The 21,022-nt window shown below is 45.3% G+C and overlaps 1 protein-coding gene across 1 annotated transcript in view; it reads left to right on the forward strand.

The window, feature by feature from the left end:
- Positions 1 to 21,022, forward strand: part of TERF2 (telomeric repeat binding factor 2) — a 663,265-nt gene that overhangs the window by 109,099 nt on the left and 533,144 nt on the right. The window contains exon 4 of the mRNA XM_086945762.1: positions 13,103 to 13,189. Coding sequence (XP_086801888.1) covers positions 13,103 to 13,189 — 87 coding nt within the window. The remainder of the gene's footprint in view (positions 1 to 13,102; positions 13,190 to 21,022) is intronic.

A 21,022-nucleotide genomic window follows, 5' to 3' on the forward strand; every position in this document is an offset into this window, starting at 1 on the left:
GAGGCACTAGAATCGATAAAGAAGGATACCGATACGGCAAAGTCGCTTGGATCCTTACAATTCAAAAAGCAGCCTTTTCGTGGTGCGCGTGGACGAGGCACATCTTCAAGCACTTTTCGAGGTTGGCAGTCCCAGTACCGCCAGTACAATCAAGGAAACCAGCGTTACTCCAACCAGCAGTCCAATCGTCAGCAGCAGTCAAAGCCCTATAGAGGAAAATCTAACTATAGGGGTGCCAACAACAAGCGTCAATGACTTTCTAGTTCCACAGAGTGTTGGAGGGCGAATCTCGCAGATTTATTCCCAGTGGTCTATGATAACATCGGACCAATGGGTATTAGACATTGTACACAGGGGTCATGCCTTGGAGTTCAGAGATTCCTCCAAATTCTCCACCATCAGGTGCGCCACCTCCCATCTTGAGGAACTACAACATCAGGTTCGTCTTCTGATAAAAAAGGGTGCAGTCGAAGTGGTTCCTGTATCTCAGCGAGGGAAAGGTTTCTACTCACGGTTTTTCCTCATTCTCAAAAAGACGGGAGAGTGGCGGCCCATTCTGGATTTGAGAGCTCTCAATTTGTTCCTAAAACAACAATCTTTCCGCATGGTGACGTTGTCGGAAGTCTTGCAACTTCTCTGCAGCGGAGATTTTCTAACAACAATAGACCTGCAAGACGCCTATTTTCATGTGCCAATACTCCATCGACATCGCCAGTTCTTGAGGTTCAAAGTAGGTCCAATACACTATCAGTTCAAGGTGCTACCTTTTGGCCTACGTTCAGCACCTCGTGTCTTCACGAATGTTTTGGCTCCGGTCATGGCTCATCTGCGTCTTCAGGGAGTTCAGATTTTTCATTATCTGGACGGTTGTCTTCTAAAATCCCAATCTCCTCAACAGCTAGTTCACGACACACGTCTATGTCAGCAGACTTTCAAATCACTGGGGTTAACCATCAATATGGAGAAGTCACACTTTGCACCGCTGCAAAGAAGAAACTTCCTGGGAGCAATTCTAGACACGGACCTGTCAATAGCCTTCATCTCCCTCGAACGTCTTCAAAAGATAGTTCGTCTGGTCTCTCGCATCCGGTCAAAGCAGTCCGTTTCTGAGCGGACGTTAAAGTCGTTTCTGGGGATGGCATCGTCCTGTATCGCACTGATCCCAAATTGCAGGTTGTGCACTCGTCCTATACAGGAAGAATTAGACCTGCAATGGCGCCAGGTGTCGGGGTCTTTCAACGACCTGGTGAAGGTAACGTCCCGCATGAAGAACAGTTTGCTTTGGTGGAAACAACCATCCAATCTGGACGAAGGAACTTTGTTTCTAGCCCAGTCTCCGGATCTGACGTTGACTACAGATGCGTCCATGGAGGGTTGGGGCGCTCATCTCCAGGACCTTTCCATCAAAGGCAAATGGACGGCGACACAACGAACCTGGCATATCAACCGGCTGGAGTTGATGGCGATCTTCCTAGCGCTCAGATCATTCTTGCCCGTAGTGCAGGGGGAGTCGGTGCTGGTTCAGACAGACAACACCACCAGCATGCACTATATGAACAAACAGGGCGGCACAAGACCTCAGCCACTGTCTTGACAGGCTCAAAGGATTTGGGACTGGGCTCTTCATCATCAAATTTCTTTAACGGCGGTCCATCTGCCGGGGGTATCCAACATCCTGGCGGATTCCCTGAGCAGGTCCACGTCATCCACTCACGAGTGGGAGATACATCAGCCGACTCTATACCTGGTGTTCCGCCGTTGGGGTCGTCCCATGATAGACCTCTTTGCAAGCCCAGTAAATCGAAAGTGCCGATCCTTCGCAAACTGGCATCCCCACCCAGAGTCCAGCGGAAATGCCCTCCTCATGGATTGGAACGGGCTGTTTGCTTATGCATTTCCACCGATCCCGTTGGTGCCGAGGACGTTGTGGAAAATGCGCAGGCAACCCTGCCACTTAATACTGATCGCCCCTCTTTGGCCCAGACAGGCATGGTTCTCAGAACTGCTTTAGTTATCCCAATGCACACCCATTCATCTGCATCCACGTCCAGACCTCCTGACGATGGACGAAGGTCGAATTTGCCATCCAGACACATCAACGCTTCAATTATCGGCATGGAACCTGAATACGTTGAATTTGCAAAGTTAGATATGCCCCAAGAATGCAGAGACATTCTAGCATCTGCTAGAGCTCCATCAACCATCAAAACGTACAAGCTAAAATGGAAGCGTTTTTGTCATTGGTGCGCTGCATCCAATATCCATCCAATCAATTCCACTCCGGAACAGCTTTTGCCTTTCTTTCTGAGCCTCGCTCAGTCTGGTCTCTCTCATGCCAACTTGAGAGTTTTTCTAGCAGCTATTTCACGCTTTCGACACGATGGTTCAACGTCTCTCTGTTCATCCAGAATAATCCGACAGTTCTTTAAAGGTCTCTTCAGGAAGTTTCCTCCTGTTAGGCGCCCTCCTCCGGCATGGCACCTCAACGTGGTGTTGTCACAGCTTATGAAGCCTCCTTTTGAGCCAATTCACAGAGCAGACATCAAGTATCTTACCTGGAAGGTTGCATTACTTTTGGCCTTAACATCTTCTCGTCGTGTAAGTGATCTTCACGCTTTCACAATCAAGCCTCCGTATTTGCAAATTAAGCCCGATGGAGTGTCACTTCGTACCAATCCTTCTTTTTTGCCGAAAGTACCTACTGATTTCCATTTGAACGAACCTGTGTTCTTAAAGACTTTTTTCCTGGATCCAAGATCTCCGGCGGAACAACGATTACATTCTTTAGACATCAAACGTTGCCTAAAATTTTACATTTCAAGGACTACCCCTTTCCATAAATCCGATCAACTGTTTGTAGCATATGGACGGATGCGGAGGGGACATTCAGTGACAAAACAAATAGTTGCAAGATGGCTCTCAGCAGCCATATCCTTTTGTCACCAGCAAGCTGGCAAGCCTTTACAGTGTTCAGTGAAGGCACATTCGACGAGAGCGATGGCGTCATCCACCGCTTTGTTTGCTGGGGTGCCTCTACACCAGATTTGCAGAGCAGCGACATGGTCCAGCAGGCACACCTTTACCTGACATTACTGTTTGGAGGCCATCAACGAAGCGGATACCGCAGTGGGGCAAGCAGTGCTTCGTCATCTTTTTAAATAAGGTGAGCCTCTGTTCCCTCCTCCATTTCTTTCTGTGATTGCTATATGCTTTTAAGCTGTATGTTATTGTCTTCAAGTTTGGAGAATGTATTTAGCAATCCCAGCTCTAAGGAGGTTACTGCTATCTATTCTATTCAAGCATGTGAATCTATGAAAGACACCCCTAATACTGGAGAAGAACAAGTGTTACTTACCTGTAAACGTGTGGTTCTCTAGTATTGGTGTCTTTCATAGATTCACATGCGACCCACCCGTCCTCCCCTCAGAGGCTCTCTTCTCCTCATGCACTCTACTTCACTTTGGTGCTACGAAAATCTGAGGACTGGAGCTTTTGAGGAGAAGGTTCTAGAGGGTGCTTGAGCCTGATTGGCTGCAGTTTGAACTAACATAATGACACTGATATGTTACAAATGAGTTATTCTCTTTATATTGCATTCCTATGGAGGAACCATTGTAGAGGTTTTTCAGTGTGTATTATCTCTATTTGTATTATGTATTATGTTATATCATATATATATATATTAGCATTATTGCTATCTTTATGTACCGTGGGACTCCCACTTCGACGACGGGGAATATTCAAGCATGTGAATCTATGAAAGACACCAATACTGGAGAACCACCTGTTTACAGGTAAGTAACACTTGTTCATCTTATTCGTTTACGTGTTGGTATCCTGTTAAATGGCGTAGATGTCCTCGATCCGTGAAAACAAGCATTGGCAAAGCCAAAAGGTCTTGCTTATGCAAGATCTGTTGCCTAGGTCAATGTTCTTTTAGCCATATTGAACAGCAGCTATGTCTTCAGTGCAGTATGTATGTAAGTAAAAAAAGAAAAAGTGCTATGACACGGTCAACGCTGGCTGTGTCATACAGCTTTTGTTTCTTTACTTACAACCATGTTGCATCATGGCTACGAAACATTGGCAAAGACAATAGATCTCGCAAAGGTGAGACCTACTGTTTTTGCCAATGGTTGTTTTCTGGTGCAGTCTGTTTGAGGAAAAGTTTATTTCCTGTATAAGGTGATGTTTGTACTTTTTACTGACTGCTCGGTCACTGTTTTTAATTTTGTAATTTTATTATTGATTATTCTTATTGTTTTGCTTATATGTTCTTTTAGGTTCCATGTGTAACCAAATAAAGATTGTTGATTGAGTGATAGATCAATATTTATTTATGGTGAATAGCAACGTATACTGCCTGGTTTAACTATTTCAAAATCATTGCTATAATTGATTGCAGAATCGAAAATAGTCCTAATATGGCGAGAGTGCTTATATACCTGGCGCCTTAATAACCTATTCAGAAAAGGGGGTGGTGATGAACAGAGTGTCTAAATTGAGCAGATCACTCTTACCCAGTCCAAAGATCAGGCCTTGATCCATCACCGTTATTTATCTCACTGCCCCATACCAGCTCAGAACCTGGCTATATGCAAATCAGTCTGTCCCTGGCCCAGTGCATCATGGGAACAGGGCAGACTAAACTACCAAGCCAATTCTTCACCAGAAAGCAGACAAGCTACCGGGGACCGGTTTCTGGCATTTCAGCCGTCTTCGGCCCGGCTTGCTTGAATCCTGATGGAGCAGTGAGAAAGGGACTCATGTCTGAGTATACCCTGCCACACCTATAGTGGCCAAAAACGATTCAGAAAAGGGGGTGGTGATGAACAGAGTGTCTGAATTGAGCAGACCACTCTTACCCAGTCCAAAGATCAGGGCTTGATCCATCACCGTTATTTATCTCACTGCCCCATCCCAGCTCAGAACCTGGCTATATGCAAATCAGTCTGTCCCTGGCCCAGTGCATCATGGGAACAGGGCAGACTAAACTACCAAGCCAATTCTTCACCAGAAAGGAGACAAGCTACCGGGGACCGGTTTCTGGCATTTCAGCCGTCTTCGGCCCGGCTTGCTTGAATCCTGATGGAGCAGTGAGAAAGGGACTCATGTCTGAGTATACCCTGCCACACCTATAGTGGCCAAAAGCGATTCAGAAAAGGGGGTGGTGATGAACAGAGTGTCTGAATTGAGCAGACCACTCTTACCCAGTCCAAAGATCAGGGCTTGATCCATCACCGTTATTTATCTCACTGCCCCATCCCAGCTCAGAACCTGGCTATATGCAAATCAGTCTGTCCCTGGCCCAGTGCATCATGGGAACAGGGCAGACTAAACTACCAAGCCAATTCTTCACCAGAAAGGAGACAAGCTACCGGGGACCGGTTTCTGGCATTTCAGCCGTCTTCGGCCCGGCTTGCTTGAATCCTGATGGAGCAGTGAGAAAGGGACTCATGTCTGAGTATACCCTGCCACACCTATAGTGGCCAAAAACGATTCAGAAAAGGGGGTGGTGATGAACAGAGTGTCTGAATTGAGCAGACCACTCTTACCCAGTCCAAAGATCAGGGCTTGATCCATCACCGTTATTTATCTCACTGCCCCATCCCAGCTCAGAACCTGGCTATATGCAAATCAGTCTGTCCCTGGCCCAGTGCATCATGGGAACAGGGCAGACTAAACTACCAAGCCAATTCTTCACCAGAAAGGAGACAAGCTACCGGGGACCGGTTTCTGGCATTTCAGCCGTCTTCGGCCCGGCTTGCTTGAATCCTGATGGAGCAGTGAGAAAGGGACTCATGTCTGAGTATACCCTGCCACACCTTGCTCATTGCACCATCAGGATTCAAGCAAGCCGGGCCGAAGACGGCTGAAATGCCAGAAACCGGTCCCCGGTAGCTTGTTTCCTTCCCAGTGTAAGAATTGGCTTTTGTAGTTTGGTTTGCCCTGTTCCCATCATGCACTGGGACAGGAACAGACTAATTTGCATACAGCCAGGTTCTGAAACTGGGATGGTGCAGTGAGCTAAAAAACGGTGTTGGATCTAGCCCTGATCTCTTGACTGGGTGAGAGTATTCTGCTTAAATCAGAGACTCTGTCCCTCACCACCCCTTGTTGTAAATATTTTTGTCCACCCTAAGCGTGGAAGGGTATACTCAGATGTGAGTCCCTTGCTCATTGCACCATCAGGATTCAAGCAAGCCGGGCCGAAGACGGCTGAAATGCCAGAAACCGGTCCCCGGTAGCTTGTTTCCTTCCCAGTGTAAGAATTGACTTTTGTAGTTTGGTTTGCCCTGTTCCCATCATGCACTGGGACAGGAACAGACTAATTTGCATACAGCCAGGTTCTGAAACTGGGATGGTGCAGTGAGCTAAAAAACGGTGTTGGATCTAGCCCTGATCTCTTGACTGGGTGAGAGTATTCTGCTTAATTCAGAGACTCTGTCCCTCACCACCCCTTGTTGTAAATAGCCTTAATAACCTGGCTTTATTTTGTTTGTAATAAATAGATGTGTAGAAGCGAGGTTTGGCTGTCAGCCCAGTTCACTGACTACAGTAATGTATGCATCAAATACATAAATAACTAATTTATATTGGGGAACAGCACAAAGTATTGCTGCATCTGAAGCTTGTAAATTTTCCTGCAACTTTTTATAAGTGGCATTTGAAAAATTGTTCAGCTACATTAATCAGTCACAAGTCTCCGTTAGACATTTGAAATATTGAACAGCCGGTGTAGAAATTTACGTTTTTGTATACAGATGACTACCCGTTGTATGCATGCACGTTAGACAGTAGTATTTTCATTAGTGTCGCCAAAATAATAAAGTAATAGTGGACCCACTCACCAAGCAGGACATACCTTGGATATGATAATATCTAATTTTCCTGGTATTGAATGCTGTGTACCCAAACAATACCATTGGACAGACCACTTCATGCTTGAGTTTTCTATGCCGATGAATGATCTCCAGCCTATTCCCCATATTCAGATTCCATCCAAACGTAGGCAGTGGCATAAAATCACCAACATTATTTTTGAACAGAAATATCTTCCCCCCCCCCCTATTGTATGCACGGATGACATTAACATTGCTCTTTCAAACTGGGATTTAGCAGTCAATGCTGCAGTACAACAAATTGCCCCGATTAAGACCTTTAAAACGAGCCTTGCCAGGAAACAAGAGGTTTGGTATTCGGAGGAGCTGCGTAGTCTTAAACGCCTGGCTAGAAAGTCTGAATAGACATGGAGAAAATCTTTCCTGGAGGAAGATAAAATCAATTATAAAAAGGCTCTTAATATATATCATAAAGCCATACGATCTGCACGTAAGAATCACGTTACCGCTCAGTGAGAGGCAGCTGGTAATGATTCGAAAGTTCTATACCAGATTGTCAACACATTTCTGAAGCCTACAGCTTGCAAAAGTGCAGATATGGCATCTCAACATCTCTGTGATAGTATCTCCAGTTTTTTCACTGAAAAAATTGATGCCATCTATAACAAAATAGAGGCACTTAACCCTGACATAAGTAGCCAGGACAATTATACTTTGGTGCAGACAGCACCCATTAATTCCCACTCTTTTAACGATTTTCCTGAAATATCGTTAATAGAGGTCCAGAAACTGTTCACTGATATTAAAAGTGGAAGCCCGGCAGACTTGCTTCCAGCTAAAATCTTTGCCCGATCCATCAACACTCTCCAACCTCCGTCCAATTTCCTTGCTCCCGATGCTTTTTAAAATGACCGAAAGGGTGGCGAATAAACAGCTGACCAAATTCCTAGAGGACGAGGATATCCTGCACCCTAATCAATCTGGGTTTCGGGCCTCACACTCAACGGAATCCGCCCTTCTGTACACCGTGGAGACACTGAAGACCGCCATGGATCAGGGGAAGAAGGCCGTCCTTATCCTACTAGATCTATCGGCGGCCTTCGATACGGTGTCCCACTCAATACTAATCAGGCGTTTGAGGGCTGCAAGGATTGGGGGCTCCGTGCTGGACTGGCTGAGGAACTTCCTCGACCACCGTAGGCAGGTCACGGTGCTGGGAGAATACCGCTCTGAGGAAAAAATCACACAAACTGGGGTACCGCAGGGCTCCAGTCTAAGCCCGGTACTGTTTAATATATACATGATCCCCTTGATTGAGCTGATTTCGTCTTTTAACATCAGTACCATATCATACGCTGACGATACGCAGCTCATTCTAGTGCTAGGCAGGGAAAATGGAAAGGCAGAGGAAAATCTAAAAGCCTGCCTCACTGCAACTTTCATTTGGATGCGTGACAACCATCTCAAATGTAATGCCGGGAAGACCGAAATCATACCGTTCGGCCCGCAAAACCCTTTCTCCCCCAGCCTATGGTGGCCACTGGGGGTGGAGTCCCCCCCGGACACCATCACTGCGGCCCGGAACCTAGGGATTAGATTTGACAGTGCCCTATCTTTCAAACAGCAAGCAGGGGCAGTGGCAGGGTCTTGTTTCAACATCATCAGAGGGCTTAGAAAGTTTTTTGATTTTCTTCCTCTGACAGCCAGGAAGACGGTGACAGTAGCACTTGTAACATCTCGCTTGGACTACTGCAACAGCTTATATGCAGGATTAAATCGATCTGTCCTGCATAGGTTGCAGGTTGTCCAAAATGCTGCTGCCCGTCTGGTCCTGAAATGGCCGAGGAGGTCATCTGCCTCAGCCGCCCTCAAGGCCCTACACTAGTTACCTATTCACAAACGCATACTTTTCAAAATCTTACTGATTACCTTTAGGGCATATCACCAAAAAGGACCCAAATACTTCCTCCCCTGGTTCAAACAGTATGCACCAACACGCTCCCTAAGATCAGCCAACATGAATTTACTACAGACCCCTAAATTCAGACTCTCAACTAGAGGAGGGAAATCTCTCGCAACACTAGGCGCAAAAGCGTGGAATAAACTTCCTCCCAACTTGCGCTTGATCTCTGCTGAGAAGAATTTCCGTAAGGCCCTGAAAACTTGGATTTTCAACCTTCCAGACTCGATCTGTATGACTCTGGTTTAGACATAGTGTTCTGTTTAGATGAGATAGATGTGTGAGCTGACTTTTCCGGCCTTCCATCTAGGCTACGGTCTACAAGCGCCAGGATGCTCCTTGGAGCGACAGTTGCGCTATAGAAGTGCATATTTACATTACATTACTTATGGGCCCTTTAGGGAGTACACTGGGCCCTGATGTTCAGAGACTGGTAAATCTCTCACTTACAACTAGAGTTGTCCCACAGTGTTGGAAAAAAGCCCTTGTTAGACCTATTAGGAAGAATACATCTATTCCTTGGACCAACATGTCTAACCGTAGGCCTATTTCCCTGTTGCCATTTCTAGGGAAAATCATCGAAAAGCACACCAATAAACACCTATCTACCTACCTAGAACAATCTGGTTGCCTTGATCCATCACAGTCAGGTTTTAGGCCAAAATACAGCACCGAAACGCCTTGCTGTCGATAACAGACGATCTACGGTTGTACCAGGACAAAGGTTACTCTGTTGTCCTGGTGCTGCTAGACTTATCGGCAGCGTTCGATACCATTTCCCATAACATCCTGATCGAACGCCTGTCTGTGAATGGAATCGGTGGTAGAGCACTGGACTGGATCAAAAGCTTCCTCTCCAACCGCACCCAATCTGTCACCATGGGTGAGTTTAGGTCGGAAGAGGTTAATATTACCAAGGGGGTCCCGCAGGGTTCTTGTTTGAGCCCGACATTATTCAACACCTATGTGGCTCCCTTGGCAGATGTAACTAGAGCTTTTGGATTCTTCCCAGTGTCCTACGCTGATGATACGCAGCTGCTCTTCCCCTTTAAACAACTTACCCCGGAAATTATTCAATCTTTTTCCGATGGGATGAAGGCAGTTGCAAGGTGGATGTCCTCCAACTTTCTTCAATGTAACGTTGGAAAGACGGAGGTAATGCTTTTCGGCGAGGCTAAGGTCCAATGGTCCCCCGATTGGTGGCCTCCTGATCTGGGCCCAGTTCCTGAGCCCAAAACAATAATCAAGAACTTGGGAGTTAGATTGGAACCGGAGCTGACCATGAAGCAACATGTCATCACTACCGTGAGATCCTGTTTCCACGTGATAGGTCTCCTCCGTAGGATTTTTCCTTTCCTCCCTGACTCCTATAGGAAAACCTTAGTTCAGGCTCTGGTTATCAGCCGCCTTGATTATTGTAACGGTCTCTTGGCAGGTGCAAATGAAGAGGTTCTGGATCGTCTGCAGGTGGTGCAGAATACAGCAGCTAGGTTGGTGCTTAACGCACCACCCAGATCCCCTTCTAAACCGTTACTACACAAACTTCACTGGTTGCCAATACGTCAACGAGTGAAGTTTAAGACCTGCTGTATCATTCATAAGCCATACGATCTGCACGTAAGAATCACGTTACAGCTCAGTGAGAGGCAGCTGGTAATGATTCGAAAGTTCTATACCAGATTGTCAACACATTTCTGAAGCCTACAGCTTGCGAAAGTGCAGATATGGCATCTCAACATCTCTGTGATAGTATCTCCAGTTTTTTCACTGAAAAAATTGATGCCATCTATAACAAAATAGAGGCACTTAACCCTGACATAAGTAGCCAGGACAATTATACTTTGGTGCAGACAGCACCCATTAATTCCCACTCTTTTAACGATTTTCCTGAAATATCGTTAATAGAGGTCCAGAAACTGTTCACTGATATTAAAAGTGAAAGCCCGGCAGACTTGCTTCCAGCTAGACTTATGGGTCCTTTAGGGAGTACACTGGGCCCTGATGTTCAGAGACTGGTAAATCTCTCACTTACAACTGGAGTTGTCCCACAGTGTTGGAAAAAAGCCCTAGTTAGACCTATTAGGAAGAATACATCTATTCCTTGGACCAACATGTCTAACCTTAGGCCTATTTCCCTGTTGCCATTTCTAGGGAAAATCATCGAAAAGCACACCAATAAACACCTATCTACCTACCTAGAACAATCTGGTTGCCTTGATCCATCACAGTCAGGTTTTAGGCCAAAATACAGCACCGAAACGGCCTTGCTGTCGATAACAGACGATCTACGGTTGTACCAGGACAAAGGTTACTCTGTTGTCCTGGTGCTGCTAGACTTATCGGCAGCGTTCGATACCATTTCCCATAACATCCTGATCGAACGCCTGTCTGTGAATGGAATCGGTGGTAGAGCACTGGACTGGATCAAAAGCTTCCTCTCCAACCGCACCCAATCTGTCACCATGGGTGAGTTTAGGTCGGAAGAGGTTAATATTACCATGGGGGTCCCGCAGGGTTCTTGTTTGAGCCCGACATTATTCAACACCTATGTGGCTCCCTTGGCCGATGTAACTAGAGCTTTTGGATTCTTCCCAGTGTCCTACGCTGATGATACGCAGCTGCTCTTCCCCTTTAAACAACTTACCCCGGACATTATTCAATCTTTTTCCGATGGGATGAAGGCAGTTGCAAGGTGGATGTCCTCCAACTTTCTTCAATGTAACGTTGGAAAGACGGAGGTAATGCTTTTCGGCGAGGCTAAGGTCCAATGGTCCCCCGATTGGTGGCCTCCTGATCTGGGCCCAGTTCCTGAGCCCAAAACAATAATCAAGAACTTGGGAGTTAGATTGGAACCGGAGCTGACCATGAAGCAACATGTCATCACTACCGTGGGATCCTGTTTCCACGTGATAGGTCTCCTCCGTAGGATTTTTCCTTTCCTCCCTGACTCCTATAGGAAAACCTTAGTTCAGGCTCTGGTTATCAGCCGCCTTGATTATTGTAACGGTCTCTTGGCAGGTGCAAATGAAGAGGTTCTGGATCGTCTGCAGGTGGTGCAGAATACAGCAGCTAGGTTGGTGCTTAACGCACCACCCAGATCCCCTTCTAAACCGTTACTACACAAACTTCACTGGTTGCCAATACGTCAACGAGTGAAGTTTAAGACCTGCTGTATCATTCATAAGGGCCTCAATCAATTGGGACCAGAATATATGGCCAGTAAATGTGTCCCATACGTCCCTACCCGGGCTCTTAGATCCAGTGAACAGTTGTTACTGAGCGTCCCTAAGATAACTAAATCAAGGCTAGGTGGCAGGGCTCTGTCCGTGGTAGGTCCTAACCTCTGGAATTCACTCCCGCTCTCATTGAGGCAATGCTGTAACCATCTTCATTTCAGGAAATACTTGAAAACTTTCTTGTTTAGTTCATTCTAGCTAAGATAGGAGCTTCATTGGCACAATTTTAACTTCATTACTTCCTTTCTCAGTTTCTCTACCGGTTGTCATTAGCGCGGAGATACTCCTACGGGAGTTTATTCATAGCGCTATATAAACACGCAAATAAATAAATAAATAAAACAGCTGTATAAACATACGGCAAATCAGAAAATGGAATGGGCTGAAGATATGTGTCATATACCTGCCAAATTGTATTTACTTTCAGCTGTTATGGAGTTTTTCCCATCAAAAATTAATTTTGGGGGTATCCCATGCACAATAGACCCCTGCTCTCCAGCAATTGTATGTTAAACCAAAGCAAAGTGAACATACAGTAGTCTTTTTCCCTGAAACGTTTGTTAGAGTTAGATGAACGCAGTGGGGGCGAATCAAGTGTCCAACTTAATTAGTTCCCCTAATACAATACACTAAATGGTTGTTTTTGTCCGACCCCTCTTTGGAATTTGTTAGAGACAAGCAAGTAAACTTTAATTACAGTGCTTAATTTGAGTCATTGGTGGCAAATGGGGCCCGCCTGGACTATTTTTTGAGGGACCAGCCCTTTTTTTCCTCACCAGACTCTGCCTCATAATAAGAATAAGAAAAACACAAAAGGAGGAAAAGAGGGGAACACGGTGACAGAGGGAGAAAGCAGGGATGAAAAACATAGCCTGCAATAGTTAAATGAAGGCGCAGAGAGTGTATAGAGATGGAATGCAGATTATACATACATGGTATTTGGCAGTCCTGACAATTTGTCATCGCTTCTGCGAGCTCTAAATCGATCTTTGGGCACCTGTATTAAGTATTTGACGGATTAAATATTGTTTAATCATTATGTTTTTCTCTGTTCTGGCTTTTAGGCTGTTGTCATCTGTATTAAACATAGGCAGTTTGAAAGAGCTTCTGAAATTCTGAAAAAGTACACTGCGCATGGATTCAGCACAGAGGTAGGTGTATTATTTTCTCTGCTGTTTTATCTGCATTAATTATGCCGGGAGGTGAGGTTGAAGAATGTTAGTTGGTGTCACTCTTCTATACATTCTTCAACACCAACCTTCACTCCTGCTGCAAGTCTCAACGGACAAATCCTGTATTCTACAAAGCCTTCAACATTGAAAATTGCTTTCTTAAAAGTTGTGTCTTCTCATGAATGCCTACTTATGACAATGTAAGCTCCCAATAACTTGTTTGCTTGGATGGACAGACCCCTCTCTGTGCACCCTAGTTCAAGCCACAACTGCTTTTTTTGGGATTTTAATCTTGGAGTGTCATGCTGTGGCTGCTCGCCCTTTTTGTTTTACAAATTATACAAAAATGACCAGTAGTGCTGCTTTATAAGTGTGCTATATTTTATTATATTCGTGTGAATGCTCTTAGTGTCCCAGGAAAATTATATTCTATTCTGTAGACTTTATTCCTCCTGTGTTACAACCTTCTAAGATTCTTTCCTATTGTGCCCAGTAATGTCCCAATGACTTTTCGTACTTTGAATAAAGCACCCATAAGATTGGCTACATCTGCTTGTTCCTCCCATTATTGATATCCTCCTGCAATTCTTCAATCATTTTACCTACATGGAGTAATCTGCATACAGTTTCTGTTGCATCGTTTTGCTCAGACTGAACAGGCTGCGTATGTTTGTACCATGTGACTGATGTTGAAATAGGGTATCCCCATCCTTCTATACTTACGTTGGCTAATCTTTCTATCACAGTCATCTTTATTCTGCTATCCACATGCCCCATACGTAGTTGTTTTTTTCATAACTTGGGCAATGTTCGTAAAAGGCAATTTCCCTCTTTGCTTACAATGCACAGTGACTGTAAGAGTTTCAGCTCTCCTCTTTGACCACCTTGACTAATATTTCTTGGAATGTGTCCACGTGGGTCGTTGTTACATGTGTTTTCAGCATTTGCTGACACGCAAAGATCCGTTTCCCTCTGAAAGAAATGCAAAAGGCAGATTGTTATACAATGTTCATGCTAAGAGCTAAACCTTAAGCATAGCATATCTGGCAACAAACATACGGCTAAAACGATCTTATTGACATCCAGTGATTTTTTTTATTTGTGCAGGTTTATAGAAATGTGTTCTCTACTCCTACCTGTAAAGCTGGTGTTGCACTAGGCATAGGTATTGCATATAGGTACCAGATGACATATTGCCAATTCACACAGCCTGTACCAATATTAATTACTAGTTGTAAGTGCAGAAACGTGTCCTTAGTTTTTGACACTATATTTAGGATTAAGTGGTATTGTGGTCAGTTCTTCCCAAACAAGTGGAAACTGTGAATTTGTGATGCTGAAGCAGTGAATGAATCTCATAACAAACTGCACCTTATTTTCTTGATTAGAGTGCTTAATGGGTGATTGCTTAGATTCTGCATAGCTTTTTGACAGAATAGGAAGGCTGCCAGAGAAGACAATGGTGACTGAAAAAAGTGGCAGCGACTTTCTAACAGCTGAGAGAATGTTGTTGGTCACAGTAAAGAGCCATATACCAGGTGGTGTTTTGGGTCACCTGGGTGCAGAAACTGATGGCGCTGAAGTTGTCAAGTAGGCAAATAAAATGTGAGCTTGTGTAGCACTTGGTCTGCAAGAATTAGGAATGCTTCGAACATGGTTCATTCTTCACACAAGGCAATAGCTTAGACTGCAAACCTGGAAAGCATATACGAGATGACAGCTTGTGCTACCCACTGAGGATTGATGCTGCAGATCAGAGCTGAATCAGAAAAGGGGGTGGTGATGAACAGAGTGTCTGAATTAAGCAGACCACTCTTACCCAGTCCAAAGATCAGGGCTTGATCCATCACCGTTTTTTAGCTCACTGCACCATCCCAGCTCAGAACTTGGCTACATGCAAATTAGTCTGACCCTGGCCCAGTGCATCATGGGAACAGGGCAGACCAAACTACCAAGCCAATTCTTACACTGGGAAGGAAACAACTTCCCGGGACCGGTTTCTGGCATTTCAGCCATCTTCGGCCCGGCTTGCTAGAATCCTGATGGTGCAATGAGCAAGGGACTCACATCTGAGTATACCCTTCCACGCTTATGGTGGACAAAAATGATTCAGAAAAGGGGGTGGTGATGAACAGAGTGTCTGAATTAAGCAGACCACTCTTACCCAGTCCAAAGATCAGGGCTTGATCCATCACCGTTTTTTAGCTCACTGCACCATCCCAGCTCAGAACTTGGCTACATGCAAATTAGTCTGACCCTGGCCCAGTGCATCATGGGAACAGGGCAGACCAAACTACCAAGCCAATTCTTATACTGGGAAGGAAACAAGCTTCCGGGGACCGGTTTCTGGCATTTCAGCCGTCTTCGTCCCGGCTTGCTTGAATCCTGATGGTGCAATGAGCAAGGGACTCACATCTGAGTATACCCTTCCGCGCTTATGGTGGACAAAAATGATTCAGAAAAGAGATCAGAGCTGGACTGGCCGTAGCAGACACCGGGTGTTTTCCCAGTGGGGGGGAAGGCTGGGGGACGTTTTTGTTACTGGGGGCCGGTTTTGCAGCAGTGCTGCAATATCAGCCCCTGTAACAAATGAGCAGCTGCAGTGTGTACCTCCAGTTTTTAGGTTTCGCCTATTATCATTAGCTTGCGAATGTAATAGGCGAAAATTCAAGTGCTCCATTCGACTCGTCAAACCACTGCGGTTTTTCCACAGTGCATGTGAGTCACGTGACCACAAAAGCGGGTCACGTGACAACACAAGCACGCACATCTCCCTATCCACCTGCATTCCCACCCCCCCACCAGGCTCTCCCGCCCCCATCCGGCTTCCCTCCGCGCATCTGCCTGCCACACTTAAAATGGTGATTGGTAGCTGTCAACAAGGGGATGTTTGCCACCTCGTGTTCAAGAGATATTTATTTACCTCTATTCAAAGCAGACATCTGTTCTGGAGCTGCTGTTCAACTGCAGCCACCCCACAGGCAAAACAAACCGTGCGCCGCCCCCGCCCCCATCCGGCATCCCTCCGCGCATCTGCCTGCCACACTTAAAATGGCGATTGGTAGCTGTCAACAAGGGGGATGTTTGCCACCTCGGGACACAGTCGGCATCAGAGACGGCTGCGGCTTCGCTCTCAGTGCCTTTAATGTCACTGAAACACCTCGGTGAAAACAGCCACCCTGCTGGGTCTGCCGTGCGTTTCTTTTCTTAAAACTCGCACACAGCGCTGCGGACGGTGGAGCCTTCTTCGAGCGCTAGCCTCCTGTGACCAAACTAGACTAGACTCTAGCCGGCCACCGTAGTACTCCGATGGATGGGAGCTCTGGATAGCGTTAGTCTGGTGCTGTCCGCGGAACCTTCCCCGCCTGCACCTCCCAGATCCGGAGCCCGTTTGCAGCATAATCTTTGGGCATACAACCTTGTGTTCAAGAGATATTTATTTACCTCTATTCAAAGCAGACATCTGTTCTGGAGCTGCTGTTCAACTGCAGCCACCCCACAGGCAAAACAAACCGTGCGCCGCTGCAAATTCCAGAGGAGCTCGGATAGAAGTAAATGTGAAGTTTTTCTTGGACAGAAAAGGCTCTTTAGTGTGAAAAATAAAGTGAGATTTATCTGTGAAAGTTAACCCCGTACTTGAGAGACGGGCTGACCAAATTCTGGCATCAGAATGGGCCTCAGGAGTTTGAAAGGTCTGTTTGCGCGTGGAATCCGTGTACACTGAACCCAGCAGCGCCCACCGTCCCCAGCACTACAGGCGTAAATGGAACTCACTTGTAAAAGAAAATAGGAGGTTCCCCTGTAATTTATAGCAGGGAGGGGGATCTTTACATAGGAAAAGATTTTAGAGTCCCTGTCTTGAACGTAGCAGACTAGGATTGCTGAATCATTATTCATAAGTGGGGTCTAGCTTAGGAAGTAGGATAATTCTCCATATCATATGAACAAAAACAAATTACTAACACAAAACAAGGCAGAGTGAACAGCTGAACCAAAGAGAATACAACTGAAAACACTAGTAATTGTACCAGGCAAACACTTTCAATTAAAAATGATCATGAAATTTATTTTTTACCTCCCGAATGGGTTACAATCTAAAACATAATAAAAAAACAAATTTAAAAACCACCAACAGTGGTAATAGAGTGAATTGTGATTCTCCTATTAACATGACCAGAGAATCTGGATTTCATTAAAGACACGGAGGCTAACATTATGCATTAATCCTTTCAATGCAGCTCACACAGCCGCTTACATCACAAAGACTAGAATAAGAACAAAGTGACATCACAGTATCCATAAAAGGCGTGTGCCAGGAAAGATCAGCCTCTTTTAAATGCCTTGAACGACAGGTCAAACTAAGAATACATCTTAAAACTTGAAGGAAGTATTGTTGAAACTTGGAAAATCCTTGGAGATTCATCAATTCGAATTGTCTGAAAGAAAATAAAGGAAATCAAGAAAGGCACAAAGTAACCTTCAGAAGAAGCAACAAGAAAAGCATAACATAAGGTTAAAAGGAATGAAACATTGAAAACATTGTAAACCAAATCAATCCTCAATATCCCTCAAGGGAGGGACGGGAGGGATAATGTTAGCCTCCGTTTCTTTAATGAAATCCAGATTCTCTGGTCATGTTAATAGGAGAATCACAATTTCATTACAAGACAGGAGGCTACATTATGCATGTTGGTAGCCTTGAATCACAACATCAGAAACATGTTCAATTGGTTTACAATAATGATGGGCAAAGGTAGAGGCATTAGACCAATCAGCAGCCTTAAGGATAGCATCCAACTTACCACCCGACCAGTATGACTTGCTGGCCATTGCGCTTCTTAGTGAGTGAGCTTGAAATTTTGAAAGGTCAATACCAGCGAAGTTCATAGCCAATTTAACCCACCTTGCGATAGAGCAGGATGAGATGGGTTTAAAGGGTTTAACGTAGGAAACAAGAAGTTGATTTGCATCAGGGGGTCGAAGATTAGACATCCTGGAGTCGTATTCCTTCATACAATCAACCACACAGAGTTTTTTACAAAAATCAAAACGTGGATAAAAGATAAAGTCAGACATGGTCTTAGTTCTCCTAAAAATTTCAAATTTAACACCAAACATGTCATAACATCTATTGGAGATGTCCAGATCTTTAACATCTGAAACTCTGCGACAGGAGACTAAACAAAGAAGAGAGGCAAGTTTAATTGAAAGACATTTTCTGTTAAGAAGGGAGTTATCAGGCCAGGAGCAAAAAAGGTCAAGCAATAGTGTAACATCCCAAACAGATTGATATTTAGGCCTGGGGGGCCTTTTAAGTCTGATACTTTTAAGGACTCTACAAATAATAGCGTTCTTACCTACGGTTTTACCGTTGACAATAGAGTGACCTGCGGAAATGGCAGACCTATAACAGTTAATGGATCTATAGGAGAGACCACTGTCGAAAAGTTCCACTAGGAAATTGACTATATTAACGATAGGAGCTTCCACAGGATCCAAGTCCCTTTCCAAGCACCAACTAGACCATTTTTTCCAGATGTTATTATATCGGTAGTGTGTTCCAGGTGCCCAAGATTCTCCGAGGAGTGTAAGAGCAGATGACGAAAGTCCAGACAATTGGTTAGATTGCCTGACACTTTCCAAGCAAGAAGGTTCAGGCTCCCTGAAAGAACCAGGTGGTGATCTTCTCCGTTTGCGTTTAGGAGGAGACCTTGAGAAGCCGGGATTAGGAGGGGAATGTCGCAAGAGAGTTCCAAAGCTGTGGGGAACCATGCTTGAGACGGCCAGAAGGGGGTTATCAGGACCAGGGAGCACTGTTCCTGTCTCACTTTCTGTAGAACCCTTTGAATCATAGCAAAGGGGGGAAAGGCGTAGGGTCGGAGAGGAGCCCAAGGTTGGAGGAAAGCGTTGACAGCGGGAGCACCCGGGTCTGGCATCCAGCTGAAATACTGTGGAAGCTGGGAAGACAAACGACTTGCAAAAAGGTCCACATCGAAAGGACCCCAATAGTGGACCAGGGAATTGAAAATGGTCGGATTGAGTTTCCAATCGCTGAAGTCTACTAGGAACCTCGAGTTCCAATCTGCAGAGAGGTTGGATTTTCCGGGGAGGTACTCTGCCCTCAGGGAAATCTTGTGTTCCAAACAGAACATCCAAAGTTTCTTGGCCAGATCCGATAGGTCGGCAGATTTCGTACCGCCAAGACGGTTGATATACGAGACTGCGGAAACGTTGTCCATCTTCAGGAGAACGGATCTGCCCTGAAGAGACTGTCTGAAGCTCATCAGTGCATAGAGCCCGGCTGTCATTTCTAAGAAATTTATATGGTGGGAAGATTCCGAAGGGGTCCATACACCACCAGTGTCGAGGAGACTGGCACCCCAACCGTGAAGGCTGGTGTCTGACTCTAGAAAGAAGTCTGGAGTTGAACCAAAGATAGCTCTTCCATTCCAGGCGTCCAAATTGTCCAGCCACCAAGAAAGTTCTAGTCTGACTTCTTCGTCTAGAGAGACTTGGTCTCCGTACCAAAGTCCGGATCTGAGAGCTTTGGCTTTTACTCTCTGAAGAACACGGTAGTTCAGGGGGCCAGGGAAGATAGCTTGGATCGAGGAAGAAAGGAGACCAAGGAGTCTGGCCAGCTCTCTGAGGGATAAAGAGTGATGTTTGAGGACAAATCTGATTTCTTTCTGAATTTTGGCAATCTTCTTCTTGGGGAGTAAGAGAAGACACCTGGATGTGTCCACAGTGAAGCCAAGGAACTCCAGAGATTTGGAGGGTAAAAGGATTGATTTTTCCCTGTTTATAATGAACCCAAGGCTTTCTATGATGTTCATGGAGGTTTGTAGATCTTCTAGAATCTGAGAGTGAGATTGGGACATTATTAGTATGTCGTCTAGATAGATGATGAGACAAATACCCCTGGCTCTTAGGATGGAGACTATCGTTCTCATGATTTTGGTGAAACACCAAGGGGCGGATGAAAGACCGAAAGGGAGGGCCTGAAATTGAAAAAGGCGATTGTCCCAAATGAATTGGAGAAAGGACTGATGTTCTATTGCCATGGGAATGGTAAAATAGGCGTCTTTTAAGTCCAATTTGACTAGCCAATCTCCTTGGAGTAGAAGGTCCCTGAGCATATGGATGCCTTCCATCTTGAAATGACGGTAGACGAGGTACTTGTTTACGTCTTGAAGGTTTATTACTGGGCGCCAACCCTTGTCTTTCTTTTCGACTAGGAAAAGGGTGCTCACAAAATTCTTTTGAGACCAATGGACCTCTATTATTGCGCCCTTCTTTAACATATAGGAAACCTCTTCTTTGACGATTTCTAGATGTTCTCAAGAGAGAATCAGAGGATTGGGAGTGGTAGATTGTAAAGGAATCTCTGTGAAGTCTATTTTGAAGCCCTGAACAGTTTCAAGAACCCACGGGTCTTGAGTTAAGGATTCCCAGACATGAATGAAATGTTTGAGTCTGCCCCCGACCTTTGGGGGTGAAGAAGAAAGAAGTGCACTTACTTGAGGTGGTGTTGTTGGAAGCACCACGAGCGGGGAAGCCTCTTCCGCGTGAACCTCTCCCTCTTTGTGGGAAGTACTGTCTGGAGTTGGAGGGGTAGAAGCCTCTACCTCTACCGGATGAACCTCTTTACTCTTCCGTAGGTGAAAGGCCGGAAATTCCCTCGGCCGGAAGAACGGCCTCTTCCACGGCCTGACCAAAAACACGTTTCATATTGTTTTGGGCTTTGTCGAAGGCTGTAAAGGTCGCCACATATTTGCCGAGAGTTTTAATCATATCTTCTCCGAAGAGGAGGCC

This window comes from Lissotriton vulgaris, chromosome 12, assembly GCF_964263255.1.
Source record: "Lissotriton vulgaris chromosome 12, aLisVul1.2, whole genome shotgun sequence".
NCBI lineage: Eukaryota > Metazoa > Chordata > Amphibia > Caudata > Salamandridae > Lissotriton > Lissotriton vulgaris.